The sequence below is a fragment of the Anabrus simplex genome, chromosome 1, assembly GCF_040414725.1.
Source record: "Anabrus simplex isolate iqAnaSimp1 chromosome 1, ASM4041472v1, whole genome shotgun sequence".
NCBI lineage: Eukaryota > Metazoa > Arthropoda > Insecta > Orthoptera > Tettigoniidae > Anabrus > Anabrus simplex.
Window position 1 is genome coordinate 1,101,282,107 of NC_090265.1, and position 26,463 is coordinate 1,101,308,569.

Here is a 26,463-nt window from a genome sequence, read left to right on the forward strand (position 1 = left end):
GGTCCTCAAACTATTGTGAGATTGTACCCATCACTCACGGCTAAAAGTTCAATGTACCTCTACAAAAAAAAAAAAAAAAAAAAAAAAAAAATCCCTAAATGACAGGTTTAAAAAATATGAGCAGCTGCCTACATTTTTTTAACATAGTTTATGCCCCCAGTGGAGCATTTCAGTCAGTCATATACAGTAAAGTCTGATAGTATTAAATAGAGTCCGCTTTTCAGCTTCTTCCGCTCCCAAAACTTCATCCTGTCGGACCTGGCTGCCCTTTGGTTGTCAGTAATGGTGCACTTCCTTTGTTCAAATGTGATGAGTTTGAATCTTAAGATTATATTCCTTATTATCCTCTTATCTTCACTGCCTTCAATTTGGAGCATTGATAAATGTAATTCTTCTAAATCATTCATGATCTCTGTGAACCAAATGTTCTTTGTATTATTTTTCCAGAACTAACTAAATAATTGCCTAATCAAACATTTTTTATTGATTATAAACCACTGTTTTAAATACACATCATAAATGAGACAAGATTGTAATATCAAATATATCTGTATAACACATCACAAAAATTTAAGATTTTGTGTCTGTATCAAGTATAATACAATGATATTAAAGTAACACAGGATACCCTGTTTGTATGAAAGCTTTACAAAATGCTATATTTTATCCTCAATATTAAATTAATAATGAAGGATGACAAATTTTCAATCTAAATTCTGGAATTCAGACATTACGAACCAACAAAATTTCAATGGGATGGATGTTTTCTGATGTGTCGTAGTCCAGGTGAAACTTTCAAGCAAAGCATAGCTCCATATATACTTCAATTTGCCTTTATTTATCTTTCTTCTTATTTTATTCCATTTATCAATTTTTCTTCATTTTCCCCCGAAATCTTGCGTACCCCACTAAAAGTGTCAAGCATACCGCTAAAGGCAGGGTTACATGTACCACAGTTTGAGAACCACTGATCCAGAGGGACTCTAAGATGGAATCCCTTTTGTTTAATTTTAAGAACATCCCCAGCAGTGATGAATATTGTAGGATTAGTAGAGAAGAGGTAAAAATGTGAAGCTACTGATTCTGCTGTTACTGAAAAGTTACCTTCATTGTCACTTAATTTCTTCCCGTTTCTGCTTCCACACAATGTATAATGGGCAGTCAAAATGAAAACTGAACACTTACTACAACGTGATCATGGAATGGTTTTATTCAAAAGTAATTACCAAAAGTGTTACATTGATCTCACTGGGAGACTAGACGATCAATTCCAGAAAGAGTTAGGTCACTGACGGATCCACAACCGCACCCACTCTTCCACTTCCTCGTCCAAATGAAACCAACGTCCAGGAACGTTTTTCTTCAGGTCACCAAAAATGTGAAAATCACAAGGTGAAAGATCCAGTCTGAACCGAGGATGTTGAAGTGTTTCCCAACCAAATCACTGAAGCGTAGCCTTTGCCAGATTGTAAGTATGAGGGAAACCATTATCATGCAACAGAATGACTCTGTCTGACAGCATTCCAGGGCATTTTGACTTTATGATGCGTCGCAGTTTCTGCAAAGTGTCTTCATCATAAGATTTATTCTGAAGGAGGAGGCTTCAGAATAAATCTTATGTTGTAGCTACAATCAATACGGAAATGAAACTTATAAATTATGATAAGTGTCTTCATTGCGCTGTGCACTGATTGTGGTTTCACACTCGAGGAAGTCGACAAGCAGAGGGCCCCTGCAGTCCAAGAAGAAAGTCATTATGACTTTACCAGAACTTAAGTGAACAGCTTTGGATTTCTTTGGCAGGGGAGAACTGCGATGTTTCCCTTGTTGGCTTTGCCATTTGCTCTCGGGCTTGAAATAGTGGCACCATCTCCTGTGATTATATGAGACAGAAAACATACTCTTCCTCATGGTACCACTGCAGATGACTCAGACATGATCCCATTCTGTCAATCTTTTGTGCCTCCGTCAGTTGATGCGGAACCCACTGCACGCAAATTTTTCAGAACTGCAAGTGATCTTTGGAGATGGCATGCAAGAAGCCATGGTTAATGCTGACCTGAAAAAAATTTCTGGCTCTATGATTCGTCGGTTTTCCTGGGTTAGGCCATCAGTCCAACCTATCATATCATAAGTAATGGCTCTATAGACCTGTCCTGGACCCAGTGATGTGCGCCCTTCTTAGAATCCCCTATTCCACTTGTGCACACTCATCATGGACTTTCAGTGTTCGCCATACACAGCAGACATGCGACAATGATTTTTGCTTATTCCCAACACCCTCAGCCACCAGAAAACAAACCACACTTCTCTGCTCTTCTTTGCTTGCCTCCATTTCTATAGCTGGACAAACACACTAGATCAGTCTGCGTACCAACAAAGACATAACCCAACAACTGCGTGCACCTGTGAGTGGTCACTATTGGATTCTACAGCAATGACAATATTGATACGTAACAACAGTGTTGCCACCTTTCGCGTGGAATCTGTGCTACGGCGGGTGTTCGGTTTTCATTTGACTGCCCCTTGTATATCGGTTACTAGAATGTAAATTACAAGTAAAATGTAATGATTACAAGTAAAAATTAACAAAAAAAGTATACATTACAAGTATTGAGAACTTTTACTCAATTACTTCCCATCTCTGACTACATATATTTTCTATCATTAATCTTATCTTTAGTTGTATTTTAAAGAATTCTTAATTTTATGAAGTAGATTTGTCCTTCAAACAATCTTCATAAAATTGGCAAAATATGACACATACAAAGTTCTGAAGCCGAAGAAGCCAACATATCCCCAGGACATCTCCATGGAAGTCTGGAAAGAAGTGCAGCTTTTGTTTTTTTTAGAAAATAACCCTGTTCTCTATACAAGAGGTACAGGATACAATAACAGGCCTAAAAAAAACAATAAAGCTTGTTGACTAGACAAGTTCTTTAATGAACTGACGAGCGCAGCCCCAAACTTCATAGAAGCCTGGATCAGTCTATTCAACAAATGCTTACAAAACAGAAAAATATTTGAACAATGAAGAATTTCAAGTATCAAAACCCTGTATAAAGGGAAAAGTGACCACAGTGATCCTGATTCATATAGAGGCTTTGCACTGGAGTGCACATTATTGAAAGTCCTGACAAAACTTCTAACCCAAAGATTGAAAATCTTAGTTAAAAAATACTTGAAAAGCAGTTCGGAATTAGGAAAAGTTTATCACATATCCAAGCTGCATAATGCCTACAAAAAGACATACTAGAAGGACTCAAGACACCCAAAAGGAAAGTTACATATTATATTTACTGACCACACTAATGCCTTGACATGATTAACAGAACAATGCTCATTACAATCTGGAGCACTTCATAGGTGAGGCAAACCCCACAGCATGACTGGTGAAGGACTTACTATTGGACAACAGCACTGAGACTGATGACATGGTTATTATTTCTGACTCAATCATTGAAATGACTGAGTCCCCTTCTATTCAACATGGCCACGTACAATGTTGTGCAAACTATAATAACGGAAGAAAAGATATACATCAACGCAGATGACATGCTCTACTATCAATATCGAGGAATGCCTTGCAGGTTGCAGTTATCTAGCTGACCAAATAGGCACGAAACAATGATCTAAAACTGAACAGAACATGGTGAAAATGACCTTCAAAAGAGATGGCAAGCAAGCAGCAGGCAATGTTATTTTCTTGAAACAAAGACCAGTGACCCTGCAGCCCCTTGGAATAACGTTCACAGTGCATGTAAAAGACAGGATAGCAAAAGCTGTGAATGACATTAAGCATCTCCCTTGATCTCCCTTTAGACAGCAATGACACTGTTCCAACAGTCACTTGTGGACTTACGATCATACGGCAACATCTAACCTAAAGCTACTTGAAAGACATTGAAAAAGTAAAGGCTATGTACATGAAACAAGCTCTTTGTATATCCAAGTTCTCACCTTCAAAACTTGCATACAGGCTTAGTAGGGAAACAATGCTGCTGGAAAACTTCCGTCTGCGACTTCACCTACCATCCATGCCGGCATATTATGATGAAGTGGCACAAGAACATCAAAGAAAGAAGCATGAAACATGGCTGAACTTCTACACCTTTGTCAGATGCTATGGTTCGATTGGAATGGAAGGAAGCTAATTAAAAGCTGAGACACTTTGTCAGGAGGTTAGCAGCGCATGGTTTTTACCATAAGATCTGTTGTATTTAATGCTTTCATGAACCATGGGCAGACTGTATGTGTTCTATGTGTGACATGACATGTGACAGATATCATGTCATCTACTGCAAAAAAAGAAATATGTTGCTGACAAAATGTTACAATGAGGAGACATTTGAGTCCTTGTAATTCTGAACATTGTGTTTTATATAGCCATTGGCTGCAATGGATTTATTATAAAACTTGATAGAACTTACATCTTTGAAACTGAACCGAGTCAGCGATAAGTTTTACCTGAATTTACTGATAGCTGGTCTACTGAGCTTTGAGGTGTCCACAGTGCTTTCATTAAACTAAAAATTATTTTCATTTGGGCATTATGATCAGGTACTGTATAGCTTAAAAAATCTCACAAATTTTCAGAAATCCAGTACAAAGTGATATTTCAGTAGTAAAACAATCCTTTACTGAAATTCTTGAACACCCTCCTTACCTTTCAGGAATATTTTCAAATTGAAAATTGATCAAATGCAAGGTATTCCTCAATATTAATAATTTCTTTCTCTTGCATTAATTCTACAAATATCTCAATACTGAAATGAATATGATCAGTAGCCAATAAGATGAGCTGCATAAGTGGCTCGATGTTGGTAACTATGCTGACTTTGCTAGCAGTGTCCCTATTTTAACTCTACTGTATATTCCTTTACTTTTAATTTACTGGTTAGTAAGAAAAGAGCACTCTGCAAGAAAAAAAAGAGAGTATAAAAGTGTACTCCCAAAAAAACAGCAGAGGCACCCTACCTCTACCAGCATTTTGAATAGGCAATAGCAGGCATATGATTTAGAGTGTCAAAGGAAGTAATAATAATAATAATAATAATAATAATAATAATAATAATAATAATAATAATAATAATAATAATAATAATAATAATGTTAATGGCTTTATGTCCCATTAACTACATTTACGGTTTTCGTTGACGCCAAGGTGCCAAAGTTTAGTCACGCAGGAGTTCTTTTACAAGGCTGACGTATTTGAGCACCTTCAAATACCACCGTACTGAGCCAGGATCGAACCTGCCAAGTTGGGGTCAGAAAGCCAGCACCTCAACCGACTGAGCCACTCAGCCCAGCTGTGTGAAAGGAAGCATCTACCAAGTAACATACCTCACTAGCACAATGATTCATTGATTTACAAACATATTTGATCAAAGAAAGGTTATTTTATAGAGCACCTAGGCTACTACACAGCAAAACTTCCACTAACCACGCATCTTATCTCCTATGGTTCAGCATGCTGGATAGTGCAATGCGGTTCTGGTACCTGTTCAAAAAGCAAATTGACATACTGTATAACTCAGGACATGTTCAGCTGATTCATAGTCTAACATCACTGAGCCATTACCATCACGTTTGAATGTTTCATCATCTGTTAACCGATGAAATTGTTTTTGATTATTTGGAATATACTTTATTAGTCCGGCTCCTCGGAGGGCCTCGGATTCGATTCCCGACCCAGCCGGGCCGGAAACTTTAACTGCATGTGGTTAATTCCGTCAGCTTAAGCCGCGTATACACTTGAGCATTCGCCCCGAATGAGCATGCGTTTGCCCAGTTTTGCTCAGATGAGTACAGGGCGAACCGAATAGATCCGCATGCCTCAGCCCGATCCGAATGTTGGTACCTCAAAGTGAGCGCGTGCTCTCTTCGTGCTCAGTGTGGACGGTTGATGACGAGTGGGTTAGCCCGAACAGTATGAGCCGACTGCTTCCGGTATAAATATGCGATCTCCCGCAAGCAATTGAAGTGAAGGAAGAGTGTGAAAGATAATTTCAAGTTGAAATGGAATTGTCCCACGATAATTCTCTTACCTATCCTCCTGGGGTACTTCCACAAGTATACCGTTCTGTGGAACCCCAAGGACGAGTTCTATTACCATACCTTAAAAAAGGACGATGCTTGGAGGGAAATTGCTGCCCTCATGCAATTTCCAAAGATGAATGCCGCAAGAAAATTAAAAGCCTTAAGGGTTACTACCGGAGGGAAAAGGCAAGAATGAAAAGAAGCAACAGGACTGGATCGGGTAAGTATTACAGCGTTTCTTTGTTCTTGCAGCTGTGTTACACAGAATAAATAAATAACAAAAACTAAACTTTCCGAACTTTTTAGATCAATGACATTTGCTTCGTCACATTAATGGCTTGTTTCGAAATTTTGAAGACGTACTGCAACCTTGAGTAAGAGTCTCCTGTAGCCAGAAATCGCAGTCACAGCTAGGCGTTCCTCTGCAGGTATGGCTTTCTTAAATGTTGTGCCCGCTCTCAATCGTAGCCCTGATACTATGCAATATCCATTCAAAATTCTCGGATGACATTCTCGTAAAAATTTTAAAATTGTCATCTGTTTCATGTCCGATCATTTTTATCAACTGAGCATTGCATCTCTCTTTCATAGTTTTCTTTGCCACCACCGCTTTCTCGTTTTTGTTTTTAAGGAATGCAATAAATACATATAACAATAACTGGCAACGATCAATTTTCGATTCAACATTGTAGCCTCAGGTCAGACAAAACACTACACTACACCTAAACACAGACGGTGTTCTCGGTCCGCACGAGGTCCGAACACAGTGGAAACTTGCTCAACAGATTGGCATGCGGGTCGCGCTTGTGCGCTCCCGCATCGGCACGCATGCTCATTCGGGGCGAATGCTCAAGTGTATACGCGGCTTTAAGGGCTGGGTGTTAGTGTTCGTCTTAATACATTTCATCTCATAAAATACATCACACTACCTATCACCACAGAAACACGCCATAGTGAATACATTCCACCACAGAGCGTTCGCGTCAGGAAAGGCGTCTGGCCGTAAAACTGGGCGTCACAACGGCAACGATGGTGATGATAATGATTTGAACTGTGAGGAAAGGTTGAATGGGACATCTTGAGCTGACGTTACCATGTTTTGTTTTGTTTTCACGACTTGTTTAACGTCGAACTAACACATCGAAGGTTTTTGGCGACGGAAGGATGGGAAAGGGCTAGGATTGGGAAGAAAACTGTCGTTTTCCTAGCATTTTCCTGGTGTAGAAATGGGAAACCACGGAAAACCATCTTGAGGGTTGCCGGCGATGGGATTCGAACCCATTATCTCCCGAATGCAAGCTCACAGCTGCGCGACCCTAATTGCACGGCCACCGAGCTCGATAGCTGCAGTCGCGTAAGTGCGGCCAGTGTCTAGTATTCGGGAGGTAGTAGGTTCGAACCCCACTGTCGGCAGCCCTGAAGATGGTTTTCCATGGTTTCCCATTTTCACACCAGGGAAATACTTGCCCCTTCCTGTCCCATCGTCGCCATAAGACCTATCTGTGTCAGTGCGACGTAAAGCAACTTGCATTAAAAATAAATAAAAAGAAAGAAAGAAAGAAAGAAAGAAATATCACGGCCAATTCGCTCGGTGTTACCATGGTTACGGCTGGCCATTCCTTGATCAGTTTCCGAGAGCGGTGATTTTTTTTTTAAATCTCAGAAACGGTTTTAGAGCTTAAAAATGTTTTCATAGTTTCTCACGTAAAATAATATTGCCTGTTTGATGGAATGTATGTTTTGTGCCCCTAACAACATGGATTAAAATTTGAATTTAGCAATGCCTCTACGACCCGTCGTGTGCCTCATGGCTCTTGGTGTTATGTTGGTACTGTTCAGTCGAGGCGTGTAGATTTGTATATCAAATTAACTTACTTTGATTTTATACATATAGACTGTTTTTGAATATTGTTCTCCATTTTTGAAACACTATTTTACTCCGGTTAGTTTTACTGCCTACAATCAACTATCATTCCAAGTCGAAGGATAGAACATGCCGAATTAAAGGCGGAAGAAGTCCATTCGGCACTCAACGTGATAGGATGGCTGCATGTAGAAGCTATATCCGGCGACACATTCGGTGTTTAAATGAATTAATGAAAACGTCTCCAGACCTCGATCCGTCTCGTTGTATGAATGGTCAGCACAGTGGTCTTCGATTCAGATGGCCACTGGTTCGATTCCCGGCTAGATCGAGGATCTTAACCTTGTTTGGTTCATTTCTCTAGCTGAGGGGCTGGGTGTTTGTGTTCGTCTCAGTACACACCTTCATTTACATACAAACATCACACAATGGCTTCAGCCATTTCAATGCTCAGTTGAAGATGGTTAATTAACTGCCTTCAGACCTAAAATAACTAATATCTAATATATTCAGAAATAAGCTTAAGAAATGGTTACTCATACATCCCTTTTACTCATTGCAGGAATACCATTAAAATAATGAATTTGATTAATATTGAAATTACTATTTGTTATTAGTTTGTGTATGAGATTTTATTTTTTGACAGTGTCTATTGTATGAAACATACTTAATGACCGAATAAAAAATTCATCCAATTCACTTCAATTCAATACAATACAAACCACCAAACAAACACACAATAGTGAAAACATCCCTTCGCATTGAGTTGGCGTCTGGAAAGGCATCCGGCCGTACAAATGGGCTAAATCCATACAATCGCTGACTCCATGTAAATGGGAAACGGTCAAGAAGAAGAAGAAGAGTCTGTGGCCCTCGAAAACCTAATGACGTAGGGGTCGGAAGAGAATATGTAAGATGTAAAGGAGAGGGCATATAAGACCCCAGCTAGAGTATGGTTCCAGTGTATGGGACCCTCACCAGGATTACTTGATTCAAGAACTGGAAAAAATCGAAGGAAAAGCAGCTCGATTTCTTCTGTGTGATTTCTGACAAAAAAGGTAGCATTACGAAAATGTTGCAAAGTTTGGGCTGGGAAGACTTGGGAGAAAGGAGACGAGCTGGTCGACTAAATGGTATGTTCCGAGCTGTCAATTGAGAGATGGCGTGAAATGACATCATTAGACGAATACGTTTGAGTGGTATTTTTAAAAGTAGGAAAGATCACAATATGAAGATAAAACTGGAATTCAAGAGGACTAATTGCCGCAAAGATTCGTTTATAGGAATTGGAGTTAGGGATTGGAATAATTTACCAAGGGAGATGTTCAATACATTTCCAAATGCTTTGCAATCATTTAAGAAAAGGCTTGGAAAACAACAGAAAGGAAATCTGCCATCTGGGCGACTGCCCTAAATGCAGATCAGCAGAGATTGATTGATATATTGATTGAAATATCTTGAGCGTGTGGGTCATTAGACTAGAATTGATCAAAGGAGGTCGGACAGGAGAGTTGACTGGGGGAGTCAGACACGAGTATGCGGAAGCCTTGCTATCAGGAATATGAGCATTTCTGACGGAAAGGGTATACGAACATTTCATATAACTATAACACCCGTTAAGAACGGAAGATGATTCCACTTCCCATGAACTACGAACATTACTGACATCCTTTACTTACTGTGAATAATATTTACAGAAATTAATGCCAAACTTCTTGGGCACCAGGTAGGAAGCAAAGTAGGCGTATGTGGTCACCTACTATAGCCTATTCAATAATAATAATAATAATAATAATAATAATAATAATAATAATAATAATAATAATCTAAAACAATAAACAATCAGTGTCCTTCAACGCCAAGCTGAAACAATGAACAGTCATTCGACCAGAGATACTGAACGTAGCAGAATGCCTCCCGACGAATAAGAAAGGATTGGTAAAAATAATTTAAAAAATATATAAAAAAGACCTAGAAGTGAAGGAAAGGAAGATTCTGAGGAAAGTCTTGGGCACGGTCAAAGAGAATAGAGAGTACGAGTACAGAAATAGGCACAACCATGAGCTACACACATGGAAAATATAACGAATAGCATTCGAAAAGGAGGATCGATTTCCATGGTCACCTGACAGAATGAGTAGCAGACACACTGTCCGATCGGATCTTTGCCTACTTTCTAGATAAGAAGACCAAAGAAACTTGATTCACCGAAGTGAAAAAGGACTTACAAGAAGAGAGGATCAAACGTGATGACATCCTGGGAACGACGTCCTTTTCGAAAGTAACCGTAGTTTCCAAAAAATGAGAGAAAGGAAGCTTACAGAATGCGGAAATTTTGGACAAAAATTACAGACCATAGTAGAAAACAGTTGAAATTACATTGTCCAAAACAGGCCCAATCGAAATAAATAAATAAATACATGTCTACTTCTTACGTTAGTACCGTTTCGTGATACGGGGTCGGGTATGAGGTGAAACTATATGTCGTGCTACGGCCGGATGCCCTTCCTGTCATCAAACTCACTTGCGGAGCTAATGAAGATGAAATGAACGATGGTGAATGAAATTGAGTAAGGTGGTGGAATGAATTGCTGTGGATTATGAATGGGAACTGTCCCGGCATTTGCATGGAAGTGAAAATGAAAAACCACAGGAAACCATTCTCAGGATAGCCGACGGTGGGAATAATAATAATAATAATAATAATAATAATAATAATAATAATAATAATAATAATAATAATAATAATAATAATAATAGCTATCTAATGGTGAGTTTTGATTATTGTCGAGTAAACACTTAATATGTCCTGAGAGATAATTATATGTGTCAACTTGCCCCGTAAAGAGAGGCCCCGCCTCCTCCATGGTCATAGGGCTCGTCACTTCCCTAAAACAGCCCTGCCAATTTTTAAATAAAAAGAGCTCTGCTAATGTGTGACTTACCGAACTCGTCCAAAGACTGCAACTTTCTTTCGTCAGGACATTTAACATCAGCCCCACGAGAGTGACTTTCAAACATCATACTTCCTACAACTTGGCATACATAGGCCCTACTAACTACTGGCCTGGTACGGGCACACGCCACGTGATGCAAGACGAAACGTGATTCCATCCAACTCCTATTAGCAGAAATATTTACAGTACAAGCTTGTTAAAACAAACCAAGCTGTGTTTAAAAAAACCGTGTCAAACATTCTCTTTATTTTTCGGACAACAAAGTCTAAAAAAGTGATGTCTTAAAAAAATAAACTGAAATGCGATGCGGGTTAGGAGCCTATGCCAAGTCATTTCACAACTAGAGACATAACGAACAAATAGTAATCTGAGGCAACTTCTGGTATTCACAGACTCGAGTCACGAAGATGCACCTATATTCTTTCTGAAATATATATTACACTTTTGACCCCTTATTCCTTGTCGGTGTTTCATCATATGAAGGGACTTGACTCTAGGCCAAACCAGCGGACTAGCCCTTGCACTCTAATCTATAAATGTTCTATATCAAGTAAATAAGTCATGCTAGTAATTACTCCAGACAGCAATATAACTGGCAAGTCGATGCAGTTAATAAGTGACCAGAAAACTCAAAAGGTCATGGGTTCGATCCCTCAGCTTACGTCAGAAATCAGATTAATTCCTGGGTCTAGGGGCAAAGGCAATCAGGCACGTAGAGATAACCACGCCCATATAGGGCGAAGTTACGATTGTGGAAAACTTAACCTCCCACTCCTCCAGGAGCCTTCACCCTATGGAGATGAAGTATTGAACTGTTCTAACCCCCCAAAAGGTAATCCATTTAGATAAATAAATCATTGAATAAGAACAAGGTTTTATCAAATGTACTTCTTTCTTTCTTTCTTTCTTTCTTTCTTTCTTTCTTTCTTTCTTTCTTTCTTTAGGTCATCGTACTAGGAAATTAAGTAGATGGAAAAGTGGAATCGGACAAAAGACGAATCTCTTGGCACGCCAATTTGAGAACGTAGTTCAATCTCAGTTCCCATAAACTCCAATGAAAGTTCCATAGACACGTTGATAGCCAACATTCAGATTCAGTGGCGAATTATCATAAAAGATGTGAACAAATGTGAACAAATCTTACTTGAACGGTTACGCGCCAGAAGCGACCGTGCCGCTAGCGACCGATTGGATTAAGCATCGTGCCGCATTCAATCAATCAATCAATCAATCAATCAATCAATCAATCAATCAATCAATCAATCAATCACGATTGATCTGCATTTAGGGCAGTCGCCGAAGTGGTTGATTGCCTATCAGTTGTTCACCTAGTCTTCTCTGAAATTATTTCTGAGAATTTGGAAATGTATCGAATATTTTCCTTGGTAATTAGTCCAATTCCTAACTCTTCTTCCTATAAACGAATATGTATTGCCCCAGTTTGTCCTCTACTACCTGCTGTCGCCTTGTACAACTTCAGGACAGCCTGAGTAGGAACAGCATACTTCCTCTCGTCTTGGGGAAGACTTGTTCCTTCAGTAACTTTCCCAAGTATTTTCTTCGAATGTTTTCCAGTTTTTATTTGTACACACAGATATTTCATTAAGCATGTCATCACTGAAAATATAACCCAAGCAACGAGTGGATCGACTTGAGTATGTCTTCTTAGATCAGGGCAAAGTGCTGCAATCCTCCTTATATTGTGAGCTGGAATTCTAATATTCCTATTCCGTTCCACTGCCGCCCACTTTTAACTATTTCTGCCATTAAAAATATTTCCTATCATGTTCATCATTTTCATTTTCCGATTCTCCTTTAGCTATCGCCTCTCCACTTTTACAGTCGTCCGAGAGACAGGAGTCGGAGTCATGTTAGCTATGTATATAATCAATCATCATCATCTTCTTCAGATATGTCTGAAGGGACTGTACTACGACAGCCAGATAAACGTGCGGTTTAATTTTATGTGGTAGTTTGCACATTTATCTGGAAGTTCGGTTGAAAACGCGTACTACGACTTTCGTTTATGTGCAATCTGGGAGAATATTCTCGAGTTTAGCTATGCCGAAGTTGGAGAGGCAGTTAACGCTCTTATCTGGGACTTTGCTCCTATCCGGGACGCTACTGTAAGAATCATGATGGATACACATCAAGATGAATCTACATCTGCATGATGCTATACCAAAATAAGTTGTTATAATGTAATATATGTATATATTTATAAAATACATCATGCTTCCTGTCCAGCCATCACAGAATTGTTGAGATTTCCCAAGCTAGCAAGTTGTTACTGACTATGACTTGCACGCAAGCACTTCAACAGCAAGCTTCCTAGGTAGACGTAGTCGTTACGGCAACATCGTTTGATGCTGGCACACAGTTATTTATGGGTTCTAGTCCCAACATGTTTTTACCTCCTGAATGTTAGTCGGTAGGGTACTAAGGGTGATAGTACACATTTCCTAATCATTAGAGTGCGTATCAAAAGCTTGGGTTCTATTCCAAATCTATCCGCGACGCACGTATGGAGTAAAGGTATACGACGTTGTTCATGTTGATTAGTCCGTCGCAATGAGGACGATGAGGAAGTTATATTTCTTTGACTTCATAACAACTTGCTAGTTTGACTCATTGGCTAAATGGTCAGCGTTGAGGCCTTCGGTTCAGAGGGTCCCGGGTTCGATACCCGGCTCGGTCGCGGTTTGTAATCGCCTCTGATTAAATCTTCTGGCCCGGGAACTCTGTGTTTGTGTTTATCCAACACTTTCCTCTTCATATTCAGACAATACACTACACTAACAACCACCACAGAAACACGCAATAGTGATTACATCCCTCCATATAGGGTTGGCGTCAGGAAGGGCATCCGGCCGTAAAACAGGGCCAAATACACATGTTCGACACAGTCCGCACCCGTGACCCCACAGACGTGGGAAAAGCTGTAGGAAAAGAAGAAGAAGAAGAAGAAGATGATGATGATGATGATGATGATGATGATGATGATGATGATAACAACTTCCTACTAAGTACTTACACTAAAGTGAGATAAATGCTTACCAGTTACTATTCAAACATTGTCTTGAAGAAGTAACTAACTAGGCCTACTTATTAAATTAGCAACAATAAATTGAATTAGTATTAAATTAATGATCCTACGTGCTTATAGTGGCATTAATTACGGATATAAACTCAACGTTCGCCGTAACGCGCATCCTCGTAAATAGTATTAGACAAAAAACAAAATTATACCGTGTGGTAGGAATTATTTGATAAGATACATCTGAATCTTCACTTTTGCGTCCAGGTTACCTTTTCAGACTTTTTATTTTCTACACAATGTCTAATTTTCGTTAGCCTACATAATTAATTACTTTTAACATTTCTTCGTATGTGTAGATTTCAGTCCTAATTCCGTTTTTGACCTGAACTTGCACATCATAGCTTAATAAGAGTCTGATATTGAACTCTAGAAATACAGTTTCAAAAGGGATAGCGCTAAACAAACGCAAAAACGTCTCATTGTCAGTTTATTCGCTGTGTGAGGCAGCAGATGAGGATGAAGTAGACAAGTTTTATGAAGGACTTACAATGAATTATATCGTAGTCAGGGTCAACAGCAAGGATACGGTAGTGCAATGGGTGATTTCTATGCGAGTATTGGAAGTAAGAGTGAAGAATATGAGGTGATGGGTTTGGAGACGTGGGAGCTAATATGAACGGAATGCGTTTGCTGGACTTCCGTGATGGTGTGAGATTAGCAGATGCTACTTTATTCTTCACTCTTAATATACAGAGATGTGTCGGTGCGACGTAAAGACCCTAGCAAAAAAAAATATACAGAGAACTAAGTGTGCCTAGGATTGAGAAAGTGAAGTCTGTAGAAGGTAGAGAATCTCCAGGATGAGGAAATTAGACAAAAGTACTTGGTGTGAGTAGCGAAAAGTTCCAAAGAATAGACAGTCAGCAGGTTCAGGATATAGAGAAAGTTTAGCATACGAGGATGAACTGAAACGACAACGGAATGCCTTAGAACAACTGTGTGTAGAGACTGAAAAGAACATCTTGGAGAAGTGAATAAGTCAGGGCAGCTTGTGAGCTGTAGAGTCCAAGAATAAATTATAGGAACATTTCGGAATTTACCTGGAAATGTTATCCTTGTTGGTACTCCGGCATAGCTGTTACCAGTATCACTCCAGTTCTCCATGTTTAACATAGCGAATTTAAGACCGGAACGAGTTTTCTTGGTCTCCTGGTTCAGTCATTTGAAATACACGGAAAAACAGTAATATGACCTCAGTTACCGTGTGCATGTATGATGTTTTATTTTACGCTATTTACGCTGGCTCCGGGTCAATTTCTTCATTTGGTCCAACTCTACCAGATGGCTGAAAAACTGGAACTCTGTTGGGTGATCTGTTTAAAAAATGCCGGGTAAACCCCGAATATGTTAATATCAGATATTTTAAATGCCGACATCGTACGACATGGACTGCTAAATAGGCCTCTTTCCACCGTGCCGGGTGTGATCCCGTAATTCAGGGATCTGAAATCCGACATTTCACTTCTGATACCACACGACATCTAGTCCTGCTCCATGGAAGACAGTTGTCTGGAGCCCAAGTGGTCTATAGTGATAAGGGTTTTATATACAGTATGTCTATTCTTTGGTTCCTATGCTGTATTTTATCTGGGTGTAGTATGTGTTGCCATGTATAAAACTCACGTGGCATATCATGTCACAGTGTGAAACGAGTCAGGGGAGGAAATGTTGGTGGTCAATTACGCACGTACTGTAAGCTATAATCAATAATCTGTTGTAAAGGTCAGTCGGTAGCGGAACTTCGACATGTATGAGTCATATCTAACCTATATGACTATTGACTACAATATTCTGAGAGGTCTCCACATCGTCCATTGTATTTAGTGTATGGCTTTTAGCGCCGGGAGTGTCCGAGTATATGTACGACTCATCTGTTACAGGTCCTTCTATTTGACTCCCATGGGTGACTTGCGCGTCTGAGCATGAGATGATGACATCGATGATGATATAACGAGGTAGGGAGAGGGTGAAACCGGGCGTTGGCTTACAGTCTTCTACTGTCAAATAGCACCAAGGGGTATGCTCAAGGCTTAACGTCGCCATTCGATTGATGAATCACCATCAACAGCTTCATATGCCCTCACTCTATATCAGGGCCTCGCAGGGTGCATGCGCTTTTGGCTGCACTGTGCACGGTGCAAAAGACGACTTCGCTTGGTTGACCAGAGTGCAGTCCCCCACTCCTCCATTTGGAGCAATAGCGCTGTCTCTCTCTTTCCCCACGCCTGTCTCGCTCGCTCCCCCTGTCTACCTCTTCCTCACTTGCTCCGTAGCGCTCCAAATCTGAGCCGAGTTGAGCCGAGCTTAGCCGAGTAGCCCAGAGACGAAGTGTTGGTCCGAGCCGAGCCGAGAGGGACCGATGCACTGTGCAGAGGAACTCTGCGCAGCTGTCTGCACGCGTGAGATTTTGGGCGTTTGAGAGGCCCTGCTCTATATGAACACTGCGGAGAGGTTTCGAATTGAATCGAGGCTTTTGGCATGCAATCTAGCGATTAGAAATTGTAATCCACTACCACTCCTACCTTGCCGACCATTTTTTTTTTTGCTATTTTGCTTTACGTCGCACCGACGCAGATAGGTCTTATGGCGACGATGGGACAGGAAAGGCCTAGGAATAGGAAGGAAGCGGCCGTGACCTTAATTAAGGTACAGTCCCAGCATTTGCCTGATGTAAAAATGGGAAACGACGGACAACCATCTTCAGGACTGCCGATAGTGGGGTTCGAACCCACTATCTCCCGGATGTGAGCTCACAGCTGCACGCCCCTAACCCCACGGGCAACTCGCCCGGTAGACCAAAATTCTGATGGTGATTTTTTTTTACACCAATGCAGGACTCGAACACGCTAACCACGGTGTCAGACCTTAGAGACTTGACGCCTTAACCATCACGATAACCAGACGTGGCCTACTTTATCAACCGCACAAAAATTAGCCGTAGCCAACGATGACTTTCTTTCAAAATTCCCTTTACTGGAATAGGGTGGACATATTGTGCAGGCGGTAGTATTCCCAGTATAATTTCTTGGTTTACCCCTACTATTCTTACCACCTACACTTCATTCAAAACCTAACTGAACAAATCCTGGGTGTTTTAAGATGTATCCTATCGTTCTTCTGCTCAAATTTCTCCAAATCGTACTTCTCTCACCAATTTGATTCAGTATCTCGTCATTCGTAATCTGATCTACCCGCCCGCTATACACAGTTTACAAATATCCTCATATAAAATTAAATAGTTCCTTACTGTCCAATTTTTGTGAGAAGGCCAGAAAATTATGACGGCGAAGTTGTAAGAAGACTATGAGAAGGGAGGAAGAAGGCTCTAAAAAGATGGAAAGCCTGGAGAGGTTGATAAAGGGCAAAGGAGACGACCAGAAGGAGTCGGAAGACGGCCGAAAGCGGCCGAAAGAAGACTGAAGACGGCTAGAATAAGATGGAGGACGGCCAGAAGAAGTCGGAAGGCCATGAGGAGGAGGCGGAAGACGGCCATAAGATGATGAAAGACGGCCGAATGAAGACTGATGACAATCAGAATAAGATGGAGGACGACTAGAAGGAGCTGGAAGACGACCAGAAGATGCTGGAAGACGCCGAAAGAAGACTGAGGACGACCAGAATAAGATGGAGAACGGGCAGAAGACGTCGGAAGACCACCAGGAGAAGAAGAAAGACGGCCAGGGGAAGATGGAGGACGACAAGAAGGAGATGGGTGACGATAGAGAAAGGTCAACGAGGGTCTCCGTGAGATAGAGCATGCTCCGCAGTTCGTTGCTCTGTCCCGAAGACCTTGTCCAGAAGACTGCTAGTTCTGTTCCAGGAGGGAGGCCGAGCACCAAGTTCCATGTCGAATGACAACAGTGGAGTTCGAAGGAAACTAGAGCCGTGACGCCTGGATGGAAACGCAGAAGGACGGGGATCGTCACCTTCCCCCGGTCTCCCTGGCTTACCAGTCCGCAGTGCACGAGGCCACGGGATCTACTCCAGCGAGGACGCCGTGTGAAAGAGACCTGCGCCTTCCGGTGGATTTAGGGTTCAGCCGACATGAGGACCATCCTGCCCCGACCGATAGGCACTGCCTCGATCTGACAAGGAGACCGAAGGGTGTAAACTTCGCCATCCGGAAGAGTGCGAACACAGAGAGCGACCGAGTGATGGCGTTGTACGACCAACGAGTTGACACCAACATTCGATTATATTCTGCAGCTTGTCAGTCAGACTACAAGTTAACTGGGACGGAGAAGAGCTAGGAGTGGGAAGGAAGCGGCCGTGGCCTTAATTAAGGTACAGCCCCAGCATTTGCCTGGTGTGAAAATGGGAAACAACGGAAAACCATTTTCAGGGCTGCCGACAGTGGGGTTCGAACCTACTATCTCCCGAGTACTGGATACTGGTCGCACTTAAGCGACTGCAGCTATCGAGCTCGGTAGTTAACTGGTCTAATTTCGTCCGCAATCCAGTTACTGTGGAAGAACTCTTAATTCTTACTTTGAGGTATATATTTTTTTGCACATAAGATAGTAATAGAGTCATAGACCTAACTTAAGCCAAATTTCTCTCTTCACAAAACACCACAATTTGAGGCAATTCACTATTATTTTGTACTGCACTTAACTGATATATCCCACTCCCAGCATAGCACATATAAAAAGAATATTGAGAGCATGGAACAATCATTATTGTCTATAACTTTGTATAGTATCGAAAAGGATCTAACAAGACAACCTAATGTGAAGATATCCCTGACGTGTGGCAAACAGCATACTTTTATTGTAATTATCACTCTCACAAGGGAGCATTCCCTAATCGTCACCACCGATTTCGCTGAAATTTATAGAACATTCAGGGCTTGGCTAGAAATGAAAGTACCCGAAGTGGGAACTCCAGATGGCCAAGCGTATAAAAAATAAAAATGTTGACGCGGCTCTCGCACCGTATAAGCCACTTACGTTAGTGCGCACGCTGAGCAGTAGTTAGCATAGTGGTAAGAGCTCGGACTGGTAATTCGATGGTCGTGGGTTCGACTCGCCGTATGGAGGCTGTTTTTTTGTCAACTGTTATATTATTAATTTTACAATTACGCAAAGAGGTGAATAATATATTTTATCTATTTATACGCAAAAGGCACAGAAAATGTAAAAAAAAAAATGGGATTTCATTGTCAGACTTTTTTCTACCTGCGCCAAGAATCTATTTTTTGTGTACAGCCGCCAGGAGCAACCTTTACTCGTCAGGTGAAAACGAATCTTCGGCGAAACGACTATTCACCTTTATGGCACATTCCCCAAGGAGGGGAGATAGCCCATAAAGGAGAAAAGGGAAAATTTCTGTTTGAACATGTCGGGAAAGTTCGCAACTTGGAATTTTCTACAATTGTGCGGTCATTAAAAAAATGACGTCCTATATGGGTCCGCCTCTGTGGTGTAGTGGTTAGTGTGATTAGCTACCACCCCCGGAGGCCCGGGTTCGATTCCCGGCTCTGCCACGAAATTTGAAAAGTGGTATGAGGGCTGGAACGGGATCCACTCAGCCTCGGGAGGTCAACTGAGTAGAGGTAGGTTCGATTCCCACCTCAGCCATCCTGGAAGTGGTTTTCCGTGGTTTCCCACTTCTCCTCCAGGCGAATGCCGGGATGGTACCTAACATAAGGCCACGGCCGCTTCCTTCCCTCTTCCTTGCCTATCCCTTCCAATCTTCCCCATCCCTTCACAAGGCCCCTGTTCAGCATAGCAGGTGAGGCCGCCTGGGCGAGGTACTGGTCATTCTCCCCAGTTTTATCCTCGACCAAGGGTCTGAAGCTCCGGGACACTGCCCTTAGGCGGTAGAGGTGGGATCCCTCGCTGTGTCCGAGGGAAAAGCCGACCCTGGAGGGTAAACAGATGATGATGATGATGACGTCCTATATGCCTTTGCATATAAATAAAATAAATTAAATGAACAATATAAAAGTTGAGAAAAATATTCTCCACACGGGGAGTCGAACTCACGACCATCCAATTACTAGTCCAAGCTCTTACCGCTGCGCCAACTACTGCTCGGTGTGCGCATTACAGTAAATGGCTTATACGGAGCGAGTGCTGCGTCAAAATTTCTTTCTCCATTGGCCATCTGGAGTTCCCACTTTGGATACTTTCATTTCTAGTCAAGCCGTGCATGTTCTCTAAATGTGAGCGAAATCGGTGATGACGCGTACCGTACATTGAACTACTGACTCCACTACTGTTTTCGGTACCAATGTGATAAAATCACTCACCTGTACTCTGCAGCGCAGATGCCATCAGTTCCCAAAGACTGTTCAAAATGTATCTGTTGTAGTGTTCCTTGTCCCTTTGGTCCCATAATGGCCGAAGTAAAAAACTGCACTTATTAATTGATCAGATGAAAAATATTTTTAAAGAAGTGAACAAACATCCGACTCCTTGGCTGAATGGTCTGAGTTGAGGCCTTCGGTTCAGAGTGTCCCGGGTTCGATTCCCGGCCGGGTCGGGGATTTTAATCTCGTCTAATTCTTCTGGCTCGGCAACTGGCTGGCTATGTTTGTCCCAACACTCTCCTCTTCATACTCAGACAACACACCACACTACCAACCACCAAAGGAACACGCAATAGTGATTACATCCCTCCATATATGGTTGATGCCAGGAAGGACATCCGGCCGTAAAACAGGAGAAGCAGGGCAGTTCGCACCCGCGACTCCACAGGTGTGAGAAATGCAGTAGAAGAAGAACGAAGTGGAGAAACAAACGTGGCTACATTGTACACAAAGCTACACTCTGAGAAGGAAAACCGCGTATCCATCGAAAACGACCGAGGGTTGCCGAACTTGCCCGACAGCGCAGGTCACCGCTGTGTGAAACACACCATTCTGTTCCTCTCTACACCGCTATTATACACATCCTTCCTCGCGGCTTTCCTCTCTACTATAATCCTACACATGCTGTTGCATTATTTTGATTCCTTTGTTTTCGTCCTCTCCGCTCTCCTCGCTCCACGCCGCTGCACTATATTCACACACCTAGTTTCATAGACAGACACCTGAATGGAAAGGACAACACAATGACATTTTTCAAAGCGAGAAAACTGACACAGTAGGGTCGGTAGATGCAGAGTGTGTCTGTGGTCCAACAGCTCTGCACTCTGACCGGCCAACCGAGCAGAGGAAGGTTGGCTCTACGCCTTTGCATTCGGAAGACGGGACAGGGCTGGACCTCACGGCTGTCCTCAGAATGGTTTTCCGTGGTTTTCCATTCTCCTGCACTAAGACGAATGCCGGGACAGTTCCTAGTACACGCCTCGGCCGCCAACCTCCTCACCTTCTCCGAGTATCTCCTTCCCCGTAAGAAATCTCCCGGCCTGAGATACGGCTTCACCGTCTAAGAGGCCCTCCTTCCACTTCAGGGGAGGAATGGAAAAATTTTAGTAGTAGTGACACAGGATCCCGGCTCATCTTGTGCACAAACAGATGAAATGTTCTCAGATGAGCTGTGTTCCACAGTGCCACTGGTTGATAGTGCTGGTGCCCACAAACTCACACAAGTCACATGCCACTTACCAACATCGTTGTCCCCAGACTTGATCGCGTAGAAACTGGCAGGTCGAGGAGGTCGGGTCGTAGGCTGTGCTGCCTGCTGCAAGGTCGCGTTGTGGTAGTCCATATCTCCTCCGCCACCTGACAGCGAGCAACAGTGATCAGACACCCAAACAGAAACAGTAACATTGCTATAAGAGAAACGTGATGGGTAACCACCACACAGAAAGATTCCTCCTTGAAAATGGAGTTGATACGTCCCAGTGGCGTTTGACTTAACAGAAGAGAACTGATAAACAAGAACTGCATGAAATGTCTCGCCGAACTTCGCTGAATTGTACTGCATTGTGAGAATAAACATTATTCATTCCACGTGTATTGAACAATTTTACTATTTGCAATAGATGGTTTTAGAGGAAACCAGTTCATGGAATGTAGAGACCAGTATGAAGCAGGAGACTGAAAAGTACGGTAGTCAAAGTACAAGAGAATGGTGGTGACACTGATTGTTGTTTCGATGGGGGAAACGACGAAGTTGAGAAAGTGTATGATAAGAAAGATATATTATTTAAAGATGCGGATCTCATCAACAAACGCACGCCATATTAAAAGCTGTGAGTGAACTGGTCAGATAATCTCGAAAAAGTGCGCAGAACTAGAAACACAGGAGGATCAATAATTTCAGCCATCCACTAATAGAAACTAAAATATCGAATGCCCGTACGTGGAAATAGAAGTTATAATAAAGGCACACCACGAAAGGAACAAATCGTAATTGAACTTCATTACCCCTAAAATGGCTACGACATGGCGGATGATGAATTAAATGGACACAAGATAATATGTTCCTTTTCAATATAATGGCTTCGGTTTTCTAACTTATTACAGCCAGCTTAGCTTATAAAGTAAATGTCAAACTATTTTACTTATATTTTGCCGGGCTTCTTTACCCCTACAATGAACTTAGTGGATAATGAACATGATGGACACAAGATAACATATTCCTTTCCAATATAATGGCTTCGTTTTTCTAACTTATTACTTATATTCACATTTTGCTATTTATAACTATTGCAGCCAGTCCCTGCTATGAATGGTGTGAAAATGTTGCTCATAGGGTCGGTTGGTGTATGCATTTCAGTGGGCTTGGCAGAGTGATATGTAATAGCAACTCTGGCTTGGTGAGGAAAGCAACGGGAAACTACCTCACTCCTCATTTCCCTAGTACGCTCATCAGTGATGCCAGGCCATCTATGACAGCTGATGGCAGAGCTGTTGAGGATCCCACCAGCGTTAGCGCTGACGGACTGAACATACATACATACATACATACATACACTGACTGACAGAGCAAATGCAACACCAAGAAGGAGTGGTTCGAAAGGGATGAAAGTTGGGGAAAAAACAGAGACGGCACGGACGAATAATTGATGTTTATTTCAAACCGATATGCAGGTTACACAATGCGCACGGCATCGACTCAGTAGGATGTAGGACCACCGCGAGCGGCGATGCACGCAGAAACACGTCGAGGTACAGAGTCAATAAGAGTGCGGATGGTGTCCTGAGGGATGGTTCTCCATTCTCTGTCAACCATTTGCCACAGTTGGTCGTCCGTACGAGGCTGGGGCAGAGTTTGCAAACGGCGTCCAATGAGATCCCACACGTGTTCGATTGGTGAGAGATCCGGAGAGTACGCTGGCCACGGAAGCATCTGTACACCTCGTAGAGCCTGTTGGGAGATGCGAGCAGTGTGTGGGCGGGCATTATCCTGCTGAAACAGAGCATTGGGCAGCCCCTGAAGGTACGGGAGTGCCACCGGCCGCAGCACATGCTGCACGTAGCGGTGGGCATTTAACGTGCCTTGAATACGCACTAGAGGTGACGTGGAATCATACGCAATAGCGCCCCAAACCATGATGCCGCGTTGTCTAGCGGTAGGGCGCTCCACAGTTACTGCCGGATTTGACCTTTCTCCACGCCGACGCCACACTCGTCTGCGGTGACTATCACTGACAGAACAGAAGCGTGACTCATCGGAGAACACGATGTTCCGCCATTCCCTCATCCAAGTCACTGTAGCCCGGCACCATGCCAGGCGTGCACGTCTATGCTGTGGAGTCAATGGTAGTCTTCTGAGCGGACGCAGGAAGTGCAGGCCTCCTTCAACCAATCGACGGGAAATTGTTCTGGTCGATATTGGAACAGCCAGGGTGTCTTGCTCATGCTGAAGAATGGCGGTTGACGTGGCGTGCGGGGCTGCCACCGCTTGGCGGCGGATGCGCCGATCCTCGCGTGCTGACGTCACTCGGGCTGCGCCTGGACCCCTCGCACGTGCCACGTGTCCCTGCGCCAACCATCTTCGCCACAGGCGCTGAACCGTGGACACATCCCTATGGGTATCGGCTGCGATTTGACGAAGCGACCAACCTGCCCTTCTCAGCCCGATCACCATACCCCTCGTAAAGTCGTATGTCTGCTGGAAATGCCTCCGTTGACGGCGGCCTGGCATTCTTAGCTATACACGTGTTCTGTGGCACACGACAACACGTTCTACAATGACTGTCGGCTGAGAAATCACGGTACGAAGTGGGCCATTCGCCAACGCCGTGTCCCATTTATCGTTCGCTACGTGCGCAGCTCAGCGGCGCTTTTCACATCATGAGCATACCTCAGTGACGTCAGTCTACCCTGCAATTGGCATAACGTTCTGACCACTCCTTCTTGGTGTTGCATTTGCTCTGTCAGTCAGTGTACATACATACATACATACATTAATAATGATAGGACGACGACGTGGTATAAATTATGATAAGAAGATACAACTAAACAACACAAACATTCATGTGAATATGCAGATCCCACTGCGAGCTCAGTAATAAGACCAGTGTTTTTACCTTTTCGTGTAAAAGCTGGTGAAAGAGCATAACAGATTAAGTTCGTAACATGCAATACATCCTTTGTCAACTGTAAAATGTTTCTAGAAAAAGTTGAGAACCAACTGAACAGATGTCTCAAGACAAGACACTCGACAATATGCCTTCTGTCGAAAATGAAGATCTGAAAAGATCACAATATACAAGACGGCTATTTCTTAGCAATTGTGAGTCATTCATTCGTGCTAAATGTCCGTAGAATTTCATACGCCTTTTTGCATGCCAGTGAAGTGAATCGCTCAGTCAATGAATAGAGTTCCTCCGAGCTTTTTAGCACCCAAATGCCATCTTCAAACTTGGGTCCGAATATTTTCCTCAGTATCTGTCGTTCCATTTTCTCAATGTCTCTAATGTTAATGTTTAATGATGAAGTTTCAATTGCGTAAAGTGGCTCTGGGAGAACAACATTGTTGTAGTGTCGGAGTTTGGCCTTGGTGGAAAGCGATCTCTTGTTGTAAACGTTCCGGGTGCTCCCGATAACTTCACCTAAGTACCTAAACTGTTCTACTTGTGTGACGCTGCCATACTGAGTCACGAGTGGCACCAGGTTTGAGTTCTTGGAGTCCATGTACTCTGTTTTTTCGTAAGCGATGTGGAGGCCAGTTTTGACAGCAATCTCATGAAGCTTCTCGATGGCATGTCTAGCTTCCTCAGGAGTTCGGGTAATTATTGCCAGGTCGTCAGCGAAAGCAAGGCATTTTATGTTGATCCGTTTAGCTTTTGTTCCCATATGGATTCCAGGTACTTCTTTCTCCCAAGTTTGAATGACCTTGTCTAGTACCAGGTAGAACAGGAGTGGGGACAGCCCATCACCTTGTCTAACACCTGTTATTATTATTATTATTATTATTATTATTATTACCGAGGCATCGATGCACGCATGGAAGTATTCTGCATCCAGATTCTGAAGCCACGTCATGATAAACGGAAATATCGTCGTTGTAAACGCTTGCCACCCAGGTGATTCTTAAACAGTCCGAAGGAATGGAGGTCGGAGTTGTAGGGAGGATGGTCCAATACCTTCTACCGGAAGTGTCGTTTGTGCTGTTATCTGCATGTGGTCTGGCGTTGTCGTGCAGTAACACGACACCTGTTGAATGAAATCCAGGATTTTTTCTTTTTATGCAAATTGCAACCTACGAACGCTCCTGTGTGCCACAGTTACCAACAGTATTAACTGTCGCCTCCCAGGTGAGTAAATCAACCACCTGGACGAAACAGCGCTCAGCATGCCGTAATGATGTGACTTCAGGGACTGGACGCAAATTTCTTCCATGCCTCTGTCAGGCTGAGCAGCTCTGGTGGAACAGCGCTGGCCTTCGGAGCTCAAGTTGGCGGGTTCGATCCCGGTTCAATCCGGCCATCTTCGTGTCGGTAGATTTACTGACAAATAAAATAACTGAGGGACAAACTTCCGACACCTCGGCGTCCATAAAACCGTAAAAATAGTAGGTTATATTGTTACTTCAACTATCTTCTACGCCGACATCGATGCCTTGGTGAACCGTTGGAACAAGTGCTTGGACAAGAATAGTGTCTCTGATGAACAGTAATGCATATCAGTATTCTACTATAGTGCATCCTGATATCTGCCTGTAAAATAACGTTTCTCCGTGCGAGCTCTTGTTACCTTACTTTTTCGTCCGGCTCCGTAGCTAAATGGTTAGCGTGCTGGTCTTTGGTCACAGGGGTCCCGAGTTCGATTTCCAGCATTGTCGGGAATTTTAACCATCATTGATTAATTTCGCTGGCACGGGGGCTCGGCGTATGTGTCGCCTGCATCATCATTTCATTCTCATCACGACGTGCAAGTCGCCTACGGGAGTCAAATCAAAAGATCTGCAGTTGGCGAGCCGAACATGTCTCCGAACACTCCCGGTACTAAAAGCCATACGCCATTTCATTTGCCTTATTTTTTGAAGAGAAGAGCTTTAGTATTTGGAATTTTATTTTTTCCGCTGTAAAATTTAGCATGAATAAACATATATTCCTCTGCCAAATGATTGCGAAATGCCAGTTTGTCAAGCTTTGCTCTTTCA

The 26,463-nt window shown here is 42.6% G+C and overlaps 1 protein-coding gene across 10 annotated transcripts in view; it reads right to left on the reverse strand.

The window, feature by feature from the left end:
• LOC136858058 (band 7 protein AGAP004871) overlaps window positions 1-26,463 on the reverse strand; it is a 493,935-nt gene that overhangs the window by 94,132 nt on the left and 373,340 nt on the right. For 7 of the 10 annotated variants that reach the window (XM_067137302.2, XM_067137304.2, XM_068225407.1 and 4 more), the window contains one exon: window positions 21,513-21,629. The exons of the other annotated variants lie outside the window; for them this stretch is intronic. In XM_067137302.2, coding sequence (XP_066993403.1) covers window positions 21,513-21,629 — 117 coding nt within the window. The remainder of the gene's footprint in view (window positions 1-21,512; window positions 21,630-26,463) is intronic. 10 annotated transcript variants of the gene reach the window in all.